Source organism: Salmo salar, chromosome ssa02 (genome assembly GCF_905237065.1).
Source record: "Salmo salar chromosome ssa02, Ssal_v3.1, whole genome shotgun sequence".
NCBI lineage: Eukaryota > Metazoa > Chordata > Actinopteri > Salmoniformes > Salmonidae > Salmo > Salmo salar.
Genome location: NC_059443.1, coordinates 37445792 through 37460747, shown reverse-complemented (window position 1 = coordinate 37460747; position 14956 = coordinate 37445792). Strand labels below are relative to the sequence as shown.

General features: G+C 41.0%; 1 protein-coding gene across 4 annotated transcripts in view; it reads left to right on the top strand.

Annotated features, from left to right (window-relative positions):
* The window catches only part of LOC106582257 (diacylglycerol kinase beta), a 66378-nt gene extending 54199 nt beyond the window's left edge, over positions 1–12179 (top strand). For all 4 annotated transcript variants that reach the window (XM_014165166.2, XM_014165174.2, XM_014165150.2 and 1 more), the window contains 5 exons: positions 353–443; positions 1482–1677; positions 7865–7985; positions 8166–8226; positions 9951–12179. In XM_014165166.2, coding sequence (XP_014020641.1) covers positions 353–443; positions 1482–1677; positions 7865–7985; positions 8166–8226; positions 9951–10058 — 577 coding nt within the window. In that variant the 3' untranslated portion in view covers positions 10059–12179. The remainder of the gene's footprint in view (positions 1–352; positions 444–1481; positions 1678–7864; positions 7986–8165; positions 8227–9950) is intronic.
* Positions 12180–14956: the final 2777 nt, after the last annotated feature.

The window sequence follows — 14956 nt, the reverse complement described above, 5'->3', positions numbered from 1 at the left end:
AAACAACACATTTCACTGCACCTCTCCTGTGTATGTGACAATAAAACTTTTTTTATTATTAGATTTTTTTTGGGTTGATAAACAATGGTGGAGAATACTTCCAAGTCAATTCTGAAAAGTCTGAAATAAATACATTTCTGACAAACTGTACATGAATCAAAGCTATTATAGACAGAGAGCTATTCCATAAAACCCAGACTAACTAAAAGTGAGAAATTGCGAGGAGAGAGAGGGAAATCACTTCATCCACTTTTTGTATTACTGACTGTATGGCAGTAGATTTTGATGTGGGGAGAGATAGATTTTTGTTTCCTCCTAGTCCCCTTACACTTCTTGTTGTCTTGTTTTTCAGAACAAAGAATAAGCTGTGGTACTTTGAGTTTGGCACTTCTGAGACCTTCTCGGCCACATGTAAGAAGCTCCACGACTTTCTGGAGGTTGAGGTAAATACAACTGCCTGCTTTCAATTTTGGGAGATTGGGACTAAGTATTTTTATGCCATTTAATGCTATGACTTGTCACCTTTTAATTGCACTACTGTGTAATGAATAAGCAATAATTCAACATAAACTACTCTCACTTGTACTGTTCTCTGCAACAACAACACCTACTGTCAACATGCAAAATGAAGTCTTTTGAAAGCAGACACAATGCAGTGAGAACAAGAAGCAAAAAGTAAAACACCTAGGTCCAATCTCCCTGGGAGAAAGAATAATGCCTCTAATCTAGTGCACACCATTTTAAGACACTGAGCACCAGCCACCTCCTGATCCACAAATAGCCTTCCATTTGTACCAATTTCAGTCTGGAAGTGTTGAGGAGGGAGGGAGGCCTCCCCTCTCCCCCTCCCACTCCCCTAACGGATACTCAGCCCAACACACAGGTAATTATCCCGGCACGGCCCTGCTGTGTGTGATATTGAGGGATAATGAAGGTGGTGTCTATCTGATCCATCTCCCCCTCCTCAGAGCCATCAGCGGTGGCAGAGGTCTTCATTAATTAGCCGTGGATGGCTACTTAGTATGGTAGTGAAGGGGAGCAGGTTCGTTGTGGAATACAGGCCATGTATTTAAACTCCACTGAGAGAGAGGACAGAGAAGTGGCCTGTTATTATACAGCTGGCAACTGAGGGTATTCCTAATATGGATGCCGTACTTGTATAAGGTTGTTAGGAGTCATGGCTGGTGGCAGGTCCCCTTCTGGTGGACATTTCCAGCTTGTCAAAGATCAAATGGCTTCGACATAAACTGTTGATCATCACTCAGCAATGAACGCTGTCAGATGAGCGTGGTAAAGTTTTGATAACACCTCACTGAGAAGCATAATTAGCATGATCTACTTAACGTTATTTTATTGCTACACAAATGTTTCAAGAGGAACACTTTGATTATTGATATGATGTAATCCCTCTCTCTCTTGCTCCCTCCATTTTCCCTCTCTCTCTCTCTCGCTTTCTTTCCTGACCCTTGTCCTTTGTAAAGTGCGATGGCATCACTCTGGACCTAGACAGTATCTCTTTGGAAGGCATCGCCATTTTAAACATTCCCAGCATGCATGGCGGCTCCAACCTGTGGGGTGAGAGCAGGAAAAGGCGGAGCAACCGCCGGGGAGGGAAGAAGACCCAGGATAAGAGGACAACAGTGCTGGACCCCAAAGAGCTTCAATTTGCTGTCCAAGGTAGCTATCGTAATGATGGATGCTGGTGAATTTGAAATGTATTCATTGCAATTCCAACTTTGAGGAAACATTGTTCACATTGTCACATTTATTTTACTTGGGGGTATTTTACATAGGTCCTTTAAGGTCTTTTAAAATGTCAAAGGCTTGCTCATATTCAGGTATGCCTCTTACAGATCAGTAGTACAACCAAACATACACAGGATAACAGGCTTGAAATGCTACAACTCAATGTCTGATCGGCTGCCATTTTGTGTATAGATTGGTTAGCATAGAATAGCCTTTCTCCTAATAACCTGTGACACTAAGAGGCAAGACCTTGTCCAAGCTCACATTAGACAGATCAGAGACAAACTTTGGGACAAAGTTTCCCCTGGCGCTGGTATGAATATTTCACCAATGACAAGTTGAATCACAGTACTTAGATTTGGTTTGGGATGAAGGGGTGCGGTTTAATGTCACTGTTTCGCACTGTCACTTGACTGGTAATGGCTTGTGTAGGTAGAAGTGGACAACCAGGCCTAATAGGAGCAGACTGAGGGATCTCAGTGTGAATTCTGCTGCCTTTATGGGCACTGAATACATAAATATGTCAGATGGGAAGCCCATCAAGGAGAATCTTTGAATTAACACAGATTATTGTTTAGGAGGAGTTAAGGTCAGCCAGTAAACTGGTAAACTGTCTACTCATGTCCAGTTTGTGGATGATCACCTTAGTCACTGGTTAAGTTACTGTCAACACATTTATCGCCTTCTTAGGCAATACAGTGTAGAGGGTTGTCCTCACATGGAGCAGCATAATGAGGGAAGTGCAAATCACAGTGGACTAGGGCTACTACTTACACCTTGATCACAGCGACAGCGTTATCGCGTTTTGGTACACCATAAGTACATTCATTTCCAAAGGAACGCTGCATTTGCTATGCAGCATTACATTGCAGAGACAGTTGCAGTGAGTTCTGTGAGGTGCGTGCTTTGGATTCATTAAACATATCATCAAATTGTATGTGTAGACCGCTTGACAGAAATGGTGAGTGTTAAACTTTTGTTACACACATGTCCAGATGATGCTGTAGCTGTGATCAAGGTGTTTGTATCAGGTGTACAGTATTTTACAGGATTTAAACGTTTAGTCCATAATGTTGCTTGATTGGTGGTTAGGCTATTAGCTGGACAAAAGTCGGCCACATGAAAAGTGCTATGCTGTCAATACAACCGTGTTTTAGTGCGGGTTTTCAGTGAATTTATGTAAATCACTAAACTAATCTGCCTTTGCTGCATCGCAGGAAGATTCTCAGCAACAAAAGAGTGATCAAATTAAGATTCTACATCTGTAGAATGTGGTAGTATTTTGCTGGTGTATTATGTCCAGGCTTGATTAGATCATAGATCAACCAAATCAGATTCATACAGTGCATAGTGAAAGTCAAATCACACAAGACTGGGTATGTGACCATTTTTCATTGTCAAATGTGCAATCATACCAAGGATGTTTTCATGAATTAGTACCACTGCGATGTACACTGCACTGTATAATAGGCAACCCATTGACTACATATTCTGGGATGTATCCTCCTCAGTTAAAATCAAAGTACCAAATCCATTATCTGCCTGTGTGCTTCGCCAACAGTGGAGTATCGAGGAGATTCCCCCTGCTCTTTAATTTCAGTCAATACGAGTCAAGCACTGATGAATGCACCCATTTGGATCATGCATGTTCTTTCTAATAACCTAGGACATCATCCATTTCACTGAGTTCTACTCTTATAGACTGGGAGAAAGGCAATGGACATAGCCTTAGAAATGACAGCTTTGGCAAGATGGGTTAAGATGGTAGTGGTGGTCGGAGATGATCAATTCCCACCCCATCAATACACTACAGTAGTCCCTCCCTTCCATTAATTCACCCAAAAATCATTTGATTTGGTGCAAAGGATTTTTTTTGTTTGATCCTAACCCTCAGCCTGAACCTGAAAAGGCACTTAGTGGCCAGTGAGTGAGTGCTGGTTGCTGGTTGCCCTTGCTGAAGGTGTGCTCAAGATGAGAGGCCCAACTTGTCAGATCAGAGAATGGAGTATTAGAGGGGCCCATAAACACCGAGTGCATTAGCCTGGGGGGCTGTGGTGGGGTTGGGGGTCGTGGGGACTGGGGGCTGTACACGTACCCAGAGCACAGAGTGCGAAGTGCGGATCAAACTGGGGGGAAAAAACGACTGACCTTTCTGGAGCTGTTAAGTCATCCCGCTGTTGACGCCAGGAGACAAGCCCCTCAGGTGGAAGGGAATGGCTATGGGTGAATTATTTAGAATGGGGACAGAGGGGAGTAGTAATGGGGGGGGGGGACTGATGCCCTGAGACATGTACCATGGAGATTCTAAAGGTGGTCTCAACGTCGTTCACCCACTCCCTCTCTGTCACTCTGCATGTTGTCAGTGGAGTAGAGACTGCCCTGGACAGGTATTTGACAATGACAAGGATGCTGGGACTAATCGTGCACTGTGACAACTCGATTATGAGGCGTGGGCTGCCTAATATAGTACTTGGCTGTGTGTGTAAGCCACTGTAACATCTGTAACATCAAGTGATGTTGATGTGCAATCAGGAACGATTTGGTCTTTATTCGGTCCCCTCTTTTAAAACAGATTGTTTTGAAACCACTATGAGTGTAAAACTAAATTTGTATTATTTGTATGACTGTATTTTCCATTTATCTACAAGGACTGGTTGTAGTGCTAAGCAATTAACCAAAATCATTTCCCCTCCAGTTATTAAACAACTAATTGACCGAACTTCAGTTCAATTACTTGAATTCCATTTAGTTCTGTTTTTTTGTGAGCCCATGTGAAGTTTTCTGAAAGCTAAATCAAATTATTCATGAGAGAAATCAAGTCAAGAACTATGTTGGACGCTGAAGGGAGTTGTAGTTTTCATTAAGCAAATATTTAACCTAGTTCAGTGCAGAAACGTGGCAATTAACTACAATGACCATAATCTATTGCGCCTGTTCTTTCTGGCTCAGACAGAGATGGATACACTTTTATGCCTGCTACATTAGCTTAGATACACAGAGACCACATGAACCACATGAGAATGGAATGTACACAACACTACTACGAGTGATAGAGATAGAGACAGTTTGTGAAAGTATGCCTTATCTACTTTGAAGAACTAGTAAAATGATTTCTTCAGACAGCTCTGCAGCATACTTATGCAGGGTAGCCTAGCTAAATAGGATGACTACAGACAGTACATTATGGCTTCTACTGCCAGAGCAGAGATGAGATGATGATTTTAAGGAATGAAAAATAATAAAGCAATCAAGTAAAAATTAAGTAATATACACAACTGAAATATTGTATTATTTCATAGTACATTTCTATGTTTCTATTGATGTCTACCCAGTGTGGACCTGACAGAGACAATGGAATATTTTCAATGTTTTGGCGATTGAATGTTCACTATTTTTGGCTTTGGAATTTCCATTAAAAAGCTCTAAAATCATTTTAATGTCATTATTTCATAATGCATTTAATGTGAGAAAAAAAAACATCTAAACCAATAATTTTTTTGTAATTGAACCGAAACTGAACCGACCTCAAAAATCACTAATCGCTCAACACTAACAACGTTTTTATTTTTGCAAGATCTATGTTTCCACTTCACCCTCCACCTTTACCCCTTTAAACACTGCATGATGAGTGGATGACGGTCTTCTCTCAGAGTACAAAGCTTGATGATATGTTCCAAAACCTCTCCGCTATGACCAACTCTCAACCAATAACACTTGACCAGAATGTAGTAGGCAGATAAGTGAGAGCAGAGCCATATATTTACATGGCTCTGAGTTAGAGAAACCTGTCCGGAAGTGCTGGTGTAACTAGTGTTGCCCTTTTTAAAAAAAATCACTTGAAAAGAAGAAAGAAAAATGAATCTTTAGTCGGTCTCTCTCATCTGACACGTGCAACCAATGCCTCTGAGCTCACCCTTTTCAAATCAGGGAAAACTGGAGTCTGTTCTTTCTTCCATGACTATAGACTACAGACCAGGCTATAGTTACGCATCCATCACTATTATTAAACGGGCACTGCACTGGTTGTAACAGTCAGATAGTATTATACAGGCATTCATTCATCCTTAAGTGTCTATTGACTCACCTTTGCCTCAATCTAAGTAACATAATCATAAAATCCCCATCAAAATCCGTCAGTTTAAGCTAAAGCTATCACTTTTTTTGCATGGTTGTGTCTCAATCCACCTCATCCGCCTATGTCGGCCTTGGAAGGTGGCAGAGCTACAGCAGTGTTTGTCAGACCATGGGACATCCCGAAAATCGGTCTTCTCAAGAAAACATATGTAGTGTCCCGAACAGTTTGGCCTACAAAACTAATATGACCCCACTATGGAAAAGTGAGAGTCTCATCAACGCGATGTTCTCCATTTTGCTCTACGACCTCCACAAGTGTCACGGGACTCATCTGAAGTACAAACTAATGGAAATATGGAGGTAGTTTTGTGCCACAAAAAAATAGAATTTAGCAAGTTCATGAATGTGTTATTCAATGCATTTCTATGGACTATAGTAGTAAAGGCCATATTCAATATTTTCTCAAATTATTTTATTTTATTTTGGGGGGATTAAATTCTAAATCAAATAGCTACATGATCCATGGTATGGCCATCTAAAAAGAATTCCAAATGTTAGTTTAGTCCCGCACCCCTCCCCCAACGGCTTATACTTAAACAACTGAAGTAGCCTCATGAAAATACTAATACAACCACCACTGTTTAGACTAATCATATACCAATCATTTGCTATTTTCAAACATAGGCAAAATCATGAAGCCTTATGTCCATTGACGATCTCCCTACCCTGACCTTGGTTGCTGAGAGCAGAGCACGCTCCTGGCCTTGCCCACAGTAAGCACTCTGGGGTATACTATATGACCTGTGTGTAGCTCCGGGCAACTAGGAATCACTACACGTTTATCCATCGCCGTGGTGACGCTGTCCATCATACGTGTCAGCCAGGGGCTGTGTGAGCCAGCAGCGCTAACGTGAGAAGGCATGCTGGGAGGGAGGGCCCAGTGACAGGGGGCTAGCACGTTGTGTACACACACACATAGGCATGGAGTCATACACACACACACACACACACACACACACACACACACACACACACACACACACACACACACACACACACACACACACACACAGGTATGCAGGCATAAACACACACACACACACACAGGTATGCAGGCATAAACACACACATACACACATGTATTCTCACACAAGCATGCACGTGCGAACGCACACAAACTCTCTTTTTAGCTCTCATGGCAGGGCAAGCTCTCCATTCACAATTTAACACAGAGGGTGCCCACCCAGCCTGTTGTTATAGTGACAGCTGGACACTACCCCTCAACAGTAACATCAATAGAAATGCAAATATGGTTGATTTATATACTGTATCTAAGGCATCACTCAAACATCTTAGAAGCCCTGAACATCAGCCTGGCCTTAGCAGCAGCAACCTAGCATTAGCAACAGCACCATACAGTAGCACGATCAATGACAGCATGCTAGTTTGTTCTACCATACCCACCAAGTCCCTAAAATGGGTCTTAGTTTCAATTAGTGTCTCTCTGCACTCCCAACAGGGTTTAATTTGCGGAGGGGTGAGTAGTCTGAGAGTAGGAGGAGTAACAGGCCCGCTGAAACAGATGGGCTCAGCGCGACACTGGGCTTCCAGCAGGGGCAAAATCAATGCTCATAACTTCAAAACAGAAAATAAATTAATAATTATAGGAAGACAAGATTGCTTTGCATTGCCGGCGCAATCTAATTAATAGGTGTTTTGTTTATGGCTGCTGGTTGTTGTTCTTGTTGCTTTTTTCCCCTTTCAACAGTGAATATTCAGGCTTCAGAGAGCGGAAGACAAACTGTGCACCTTGAAAATGAAGCACGCTTCCTTTTTGCCTCTTTTATCCCTCCTGTTCTCACCATCTTTCTTCTCCTCCTTCTCCTTCTCCTTCTCCTTCTCCTTCTTCTTCTTCTTACTCAAGATGCACGGATTCCAGAGTTACCCAATGGCTTGATTTAGGATCAATTCAAACTGCTCAGCTCGACAGGATGGTGGAGAGATGGTCTGAGTTCTATGTGTAATTGCGTCTCTGTGTCTGTAGACCCGTCAGACCAGCTGTTGGAGGTGGTGGGTCTGGAGGGAGCCATGGCGATGGGACAGATCCACATCGGCCTGAGGAGCGCAGGAAGACGCCTGGCCCAGTGCTCCTCGGTCACCATCAGGTCAGTACCCCTTGACCACAACCACTGATCACTGTCTGACCACAGTCACCTTCTTTAATCCCATCCAGTCAACATTCTGCCTTTTTGAACACTGTTAACAACATCGAAACAATCTAGATGGAAGACATAACAGAAGTCAAGAATAATGTTTTAAGATGGATTTTTGTTTGTCGTTGTCAGGACCACCAAAGCCCTCCCCATGCAGATTGATGGAGAGCCCTGGATGCAGACTCCCTGTACTGTAAGTCATGTCAATGTTCTGGTATTAATGCATTTCTAATGCAGTTCTAATTGTCTCTATGTTCCCACATAAGATATTAATGCTTTAAAGTACCCCGGCAGAAGTTCTTGAGAGTGAAGTTGCATTGTTTTAAATATTTGTAATTTATCCTAACTGATATGTAATAACACAGACCTTTGTTTGAATGTATTCACCTGGTCCCTCAAACTACTCCCCTGCACAAGTAGGAGTGTTTGTTTTGTTAGACATTTTGTTCACTTTTCAAAATGAAATGGCTCAATTTGTGCTGATTAAACCAGTGTTTGCTTTTAATTACAATGTGACTCCTCTGACAGCATCACAGATGAAGTGGAGCCAGAATTTACATACAGATCTTTCAGTCATTATGGGAGAATCTAGTGCATGACAAAACAAGTAGTTTAGAAGTGCACTTGTGTCTGTTGGCAAAACTCCACAAATCAAAGTCAGGCTCTGACAACACATAATTGTGTGTTGGGTGATTTCCATGGTGAGTTACAGATGTCTCGATGCTGAATTTTGAATCGGTCAACCTGTTAAAAGTTCATTCAAATGGGATGTTATCCAACTAATTATTAGCAACAACAGTTATGCAAATCATGTCTTGCATACATAAGATAATTAACCCCATTCATTTGCACTTATAACTTGTATTACTACATCGCTATTGTACACTGGCATCACCTTTAAAGGGCCATACATTTTTTTTAAAGTATATATAACCATTGATTATTGACGACTATAACTTATAAATTCCTTAATTATCTTAGTTTAACTGTTGTACACCATCAGAACCCAAAATATACGTTTGTTTTACTCCATTGTTTGTAAACCATTCAATTGGGAACAAACACTGACTGTGTAGCTTTAAAACATGGTTAAAACTATCATTTTGATCTAATGGATGGTCAGTCCCAGTATTGACAGCTTTGTTTGGTTACATTCTCCAGACCCATCCCTCAGCTATTTACCAAAACAGTGGTAGGGTCGCCCCTTTGTTGTGCTTTGCAGATTGCCCCTTTAATTAATCTATTTGAAAATTAGTATCAATTTCTTTACCATAAAATACAAACTCTTATAGTCCTTTAAGCTTTCAAACACGGCCAGCTTCTCTTTCAAGTCCTTATTTTGTGCTGAACCTTTTTTTTTTACCTCAATTCTCATGGAAAGGTTAATGTGTCAATTAAATGATACTCCAGTAACATTCAGTTCAGTCATGTTGAATATGATTTGCACATCAAGCCCACGCACAATAGCGACCACTACAGTGTTAGAGTTCATGAACGATGAATGGCATGCTTCTCTTTGAAGTAGAAGGGTTTCTTTTATGCTGGTGATACTGTTCACCTTGCTCATTATTCTTGTTTGTACTGCGAGGGCTATAGTATAATGAGCTACGTCCAGGTCAGGGCATACCTTGATGGTTGATATTTACCATTTCATTGATCTGTGGTAGTTTCACTTTTTCTTCTTCTGAAATATTAATAGCGTCCAATACTCATAGAATTCAAGCATCAAGCTTTTCTCTGTGGTCGCTTATTGGAATGGCATGATTACATTATTACACAGGCCATGACCTCCCTCGCTGTTCAGTGTACAGGGATGTTCAGTGGGTCCATGTGCTCCATGTTATGAAAGCATTCACCCAACCATAGCATACCACCATGTAACTCTGTCCTGTTTCTCTCCCTCTCTGTCCACACCAGATTGAAATAGTGCATAAGAACCAGGCCCCGATGTTGATGGGTCCCCCACAAGGCAACAGCTTCTTCTCCTCTGTGATCCGACGAACATGCAGCGAGAGCAAAGACTGAGAGAGAGAGACTTAGCCTTCGGCCTCTTCTCCAGAGAATCAAGCCGTCTTACCCATGGAGGTCGCTAGGTTTGATGCCAGAATGCTAATTTGTTAGCCTAGCTCCATTTGGGTTTCTAGGTTATGATGCTAGGATTCCAATTTGTTAGCCTAGCTCCATTCATTAGCCTACTGTAGCTGTGCATGCTACTTCTGCCATGGAAATGTCAGTGCCCCCCTTACTTATTTAGAGTGAGAAACTACAAGGACAGAGGCTTTGGTTCGTGATGCGGTGCCACTCCACAATGCCAACACAGTGGTATTGTCCCTCTGGAACAGTTGTTTACCTTTCCAGATTTCAACTTTATACTGTTACAATGGCATGTTTTTTTTCTAAATGTCATTTTTAAAGTGGTCTTGTGCAACGTGCCATGCGGATCAAGTCCTTTGAAGGAAGCGACACATTTCTGTCAATCATTGAAAATCATTTGTATGATAAGGTATTGATTTATGCTGCATCAATGTTTTGAATGTGTTTGCATTTGAACACCCCAATGCATGATGGACATTGGATTACTGTTTATGAGGTGAACATATCTTTCAGGGTGCATAAGGACAGTGATGACATTGAGTTAACATATACTATAAGCATTTGGTCTAAGGTAAAGTTTCAGGTTATTTGCTTCGCATTTCTTCGGGCACTGACTATCTCTTCAATGTTGACTTTATCAGAGAAGGAATTTAAGAATCTCAAAGGCTCTGTTAGGTTTCCCGCAAAACATGTTTGACGGGTTATTGCTCAAATGTCTTGCAGCTGGATCATAGAAACTATTTCCATTAAGGCTCATAGACCAATTAAGGAATATTCATTGGTAACAAATGCATGCACATGTCACATGACATACACACTTTTATATTCTATATTGCACGGGATATCCAGACAATTTCTTCTAATTGTGCTGTGCACATCTTGAGTCGCATGGATAACCAAGATCAATTTTTGAATGTGGAATTGTACCCCGTTGGTCCTTTTGGAAGTAAAACACTTTGTCAGGGTTTAAGTACTGCCTTTCTGTCACGCTATATGAAATCATATCAACCTGAAATCAACCTTTTGTGGTCAGGGAGTCCTGTTTTTCAAGGGCAGGTACTCAGGTATTTTTAAGATATAATATTGCTCAAAGGTTTATACACTTAACTATTATTATAGGAAAACCTTTCAAAGAATAGAATTGAGTACACCACGTAGTACAATTATCACAGTCAAGACTCCACAGCAGGTTTTGACCTCCTTGGGTTATTGATTTGTTCAGTCTTTTTCAGCTGTTTGCCATTGAGCATGTTTACAATACATCACTCATACATGCATACATTAACCAATTAGAACTCAAGTCCAAATGTGAAATGACTATTGACGTACCTGAGCTGGAATTGAAGAATCAATCATGAGAATCAGTCTAATCAATTTGCATGACTGGGTTATTCCGAGACAAGAAGAAGCTCTGCATTCTCCCTCTAGATATCTGCAGAGGCTATTTGGTCTTGCACATGATGTGCATATAAGTAAGACTAACCATAAGAAGGGCCTAATATTGTTAACCTGAACAGTATTTTGTATTCTTAATTTCAGAAATCTATAGTGACTTTTTATTATATTGACATCATTCCTCCAGTTTACACCAAAACCACTGACCCATACCGCAATATAATATACTACCAAAGATAAACAGAACGAAAGGCCATACTCAGATCAGATCCATACACTATCTGAAATTCTTCAAATCTGTTACACATGAATGACACCCAAACAGTACATGAATAGATACAAGTTTTCAACTGAAATGCATTCCTGCATGTTTTCTAAGTACAATTCAACGATAGAAGATTACTGTATTGGATTTCTGTCTCTGTTCAAAGTGCCATCCTGCCTATGGAAGATTTGGTTCCGCCAACTTTTCCATTACTTTGCTTTGTAAGTGCAGTGTTTGCTTTGTACAGTGAAGTTGTATTTTTGTACACAATGTTATTTTTCTGCATTAAGCATTGCTCTTCTCTGTAAATCACGCCAATGTGTTGTTCTGTTCAAAAACTGAACAGAACATGAAAACAATTAAATGTTGTTGTCGTTTGACATGCTCACCTACATGTGTTTTTACCTTTGACCCTGTTGACACCTAATGGCACTCAATGGGACAGTGTCACCTGAGACGGGTTGACTGTCACCGACAGGACATGTTATAAGTGCTATCCTGTTAGTGTTCTTACACCTGCTCTAAAGCTATTCATACAGTGGATACACTCAAGTCATGAGAGATGCCTGTCAAACTTTCTTATGGCTCATGGTATGTCACACTTGACAGTGCTGTGTACAGTTTGCACCCTGACCCTGCGATGACCCTTCAATGACCCTGTAACATGCTTTTTTTTCATGTTGCTTGAGTCAACTAAATCAATATATGATCAGTCTCAAAATAAATGTCCCTTACCAAATCTAATCATTTCCTTTAGCCTATATTACTTTAAAAAGAATGAAAATAATTTTGATTATATTACATAATTTCATTCATAACTCCTCATTCATTATGATCTCATGTATATCTTTACTGTAGGCTTATGTTATACATAACAAAATGAATGTCTTCTGCACAAAGTAACTACATGGTGTTGCTACTAATTCAATCCAATGTAAAATATCAACTGGACCACATAGCTAATGCTTGTTTTCCTAACTCTCTAGGGGTGAGGTAAATGAGTGTTGCACTAGTGTTTACCTCTTCGCTTGGTGTCAGATGGACAGGACACCTACGCTTGACCTGTGTTTCTCAGGCCTCCGGGGGGGGTTCCACAGGAGTGACAGGATAATTCACTTCCTATCCCCATCAATGTCTTAGGCATCAGGTAGCTTAGCAGTCAGAGCTTTATGCCAGTAACCGAATGGTCGCTGGTTTGAATACTCGACCCGACAAGGTGAAAAACATGTCGATGTGCCCTTGAGCAAAGCTCTTAGCCCTGATTTGCTCCAGGGGTGACGTACTACTATGGCTGACCCTGTAAAACAATACATTTCACTGCACCTTTCCATTGTGTGTATCAATACAACATATATTTTTAAATGTAATAATGGCCATAGGACGGCTTCAAGATTTCTACTGACAAATAACACCCTTTCAACTGAACATTACATGTGTTTATGTGATATTTTCATCAGCCATGCAAGTGTTTTGATTAATGTAATAACCAATTTGTATAATATTAGGAATAACTGTTTCGAATTTCCCCCAAATCATTAGCTTTTTATATTTGACATTAACATTTTAGTATTTAGCAGACAGCTTATCCAGAGCAACTTAGAGTTAGTGCATTCATTTAGTGCATTTATAGCTAGCTAGGACAACCCAATTTAAAAAAAATAATAATAATTTAATCTTTTTATAAAAAATGTATCTTTTTTTAAATTATATTTATTATTTATTATCATTATTATTATTTTATTTTTTTGCTAGGACAACCACATGTCATAGTAAGTACATGTTTCCTCAATAAAGTAGCTATCAGCAAAGTCAGAGCTAGTAAAGGGGGAGTCAGGTGTGAGTGTTAGTGATATCTTTCTGTCGTAAAGCACCAGACTGCTCTCATTGTGTGTTACTGTACTATTGACTGTGATACAAACCTGTCCTCAGTTGCCCAGTGACCTGTGATTTACTTACAGGTCAGTGCCTTCTGCAGGTCTGAGGCACACAACAATGCATCCCTTACATTAGGGGAGAGCTGCAGCTTTAGCAAGTCCCTCTGGAAACACTTCAAAATGCTGTTTCCATGGTCACAAAGTGTGTGTGCTCACATCTGTGTGTGTTGCCTCTGAATGAGAAAGAAGGACAGAGGGAGCGTGTGTTTGTGTGAGAGATAGTGTGTGTGTGTGTGTGTGTGTGTGTGTGTGTGTGTGTGTGTGTGTGTGTGTGTGTGTGTGGGTTGGTTGGTTATTTATCCTTGTGGGGACCTAAAATCACAAGGATAGCAAAACAAGGGAAAAAAATCCTCGTGGGGACATTTCCCATGTCCCCATGAGGACAAAGGCTATTTTAAGGGGTCAGGTTTAGGGTTAGGGTTACAATTAGGGTTAGGGTAAGGGGTTAGTGGTTAGGTTTAGGGTTAGGAGTAAGGTTTAGGGTTAGGGGTTAGGGAAAATAGAAGAACATAAGGTGTATGTGTGTATGTGACTGTGTGTGTATGTGACTGTGTGTGTATGTGACTGTGTGTGTATGCGACTGTGTGTGTATGCGACTGTGTGTGTATGCGACTGTGTGTGTATGCGACTGTGTGTGTGAATGCGACTGTGTGTGTATGTGACTGTGTGTGTATGTGACTGTGTGTGTATGTGACTGTGTGTGTATGTGACTGTGTGTGTATGTGACTGTGTGTGTATGTGACTGTGTGTGTATGCGACTGTGTGTGTATGCGACTGTGTATGTATGTGACTGTGTATGTATGTGACTGTGTGTGAATGTGACTGTGTGTGTATGTGACTGTGTGTGTATGTGACTGTGTGTGTATGTGACTGTGTGTGTATGCGACTGTGTGTGAATGCGACTGTGTGTGTATGTGACTGTGTGTGTATGTGACTGTGTGTGTATGTGACTGTGTGTGTATGCGACTGTGTGTGTATGCGACTGTGTGTGTATGCGACTGTGTGTGTATGCGACTGTGTGTGTATGCGACTGTGTGTGTATGCGACTGTGTGTATGTGACTGTGTGTGCATGCGACTGTGTGTATGTGACTGTGTATGTATGTGACTGTGTGTGAATGCGACTGTGTGGGTATGTGACTGTGTGTATGTGTGTGTGTTTGATCAAGAACGTGCTTTGAGAAGCATGTTCTCAAACAAAACAAAACAGCTTCTGTACACAGGTAACCTATTTCCT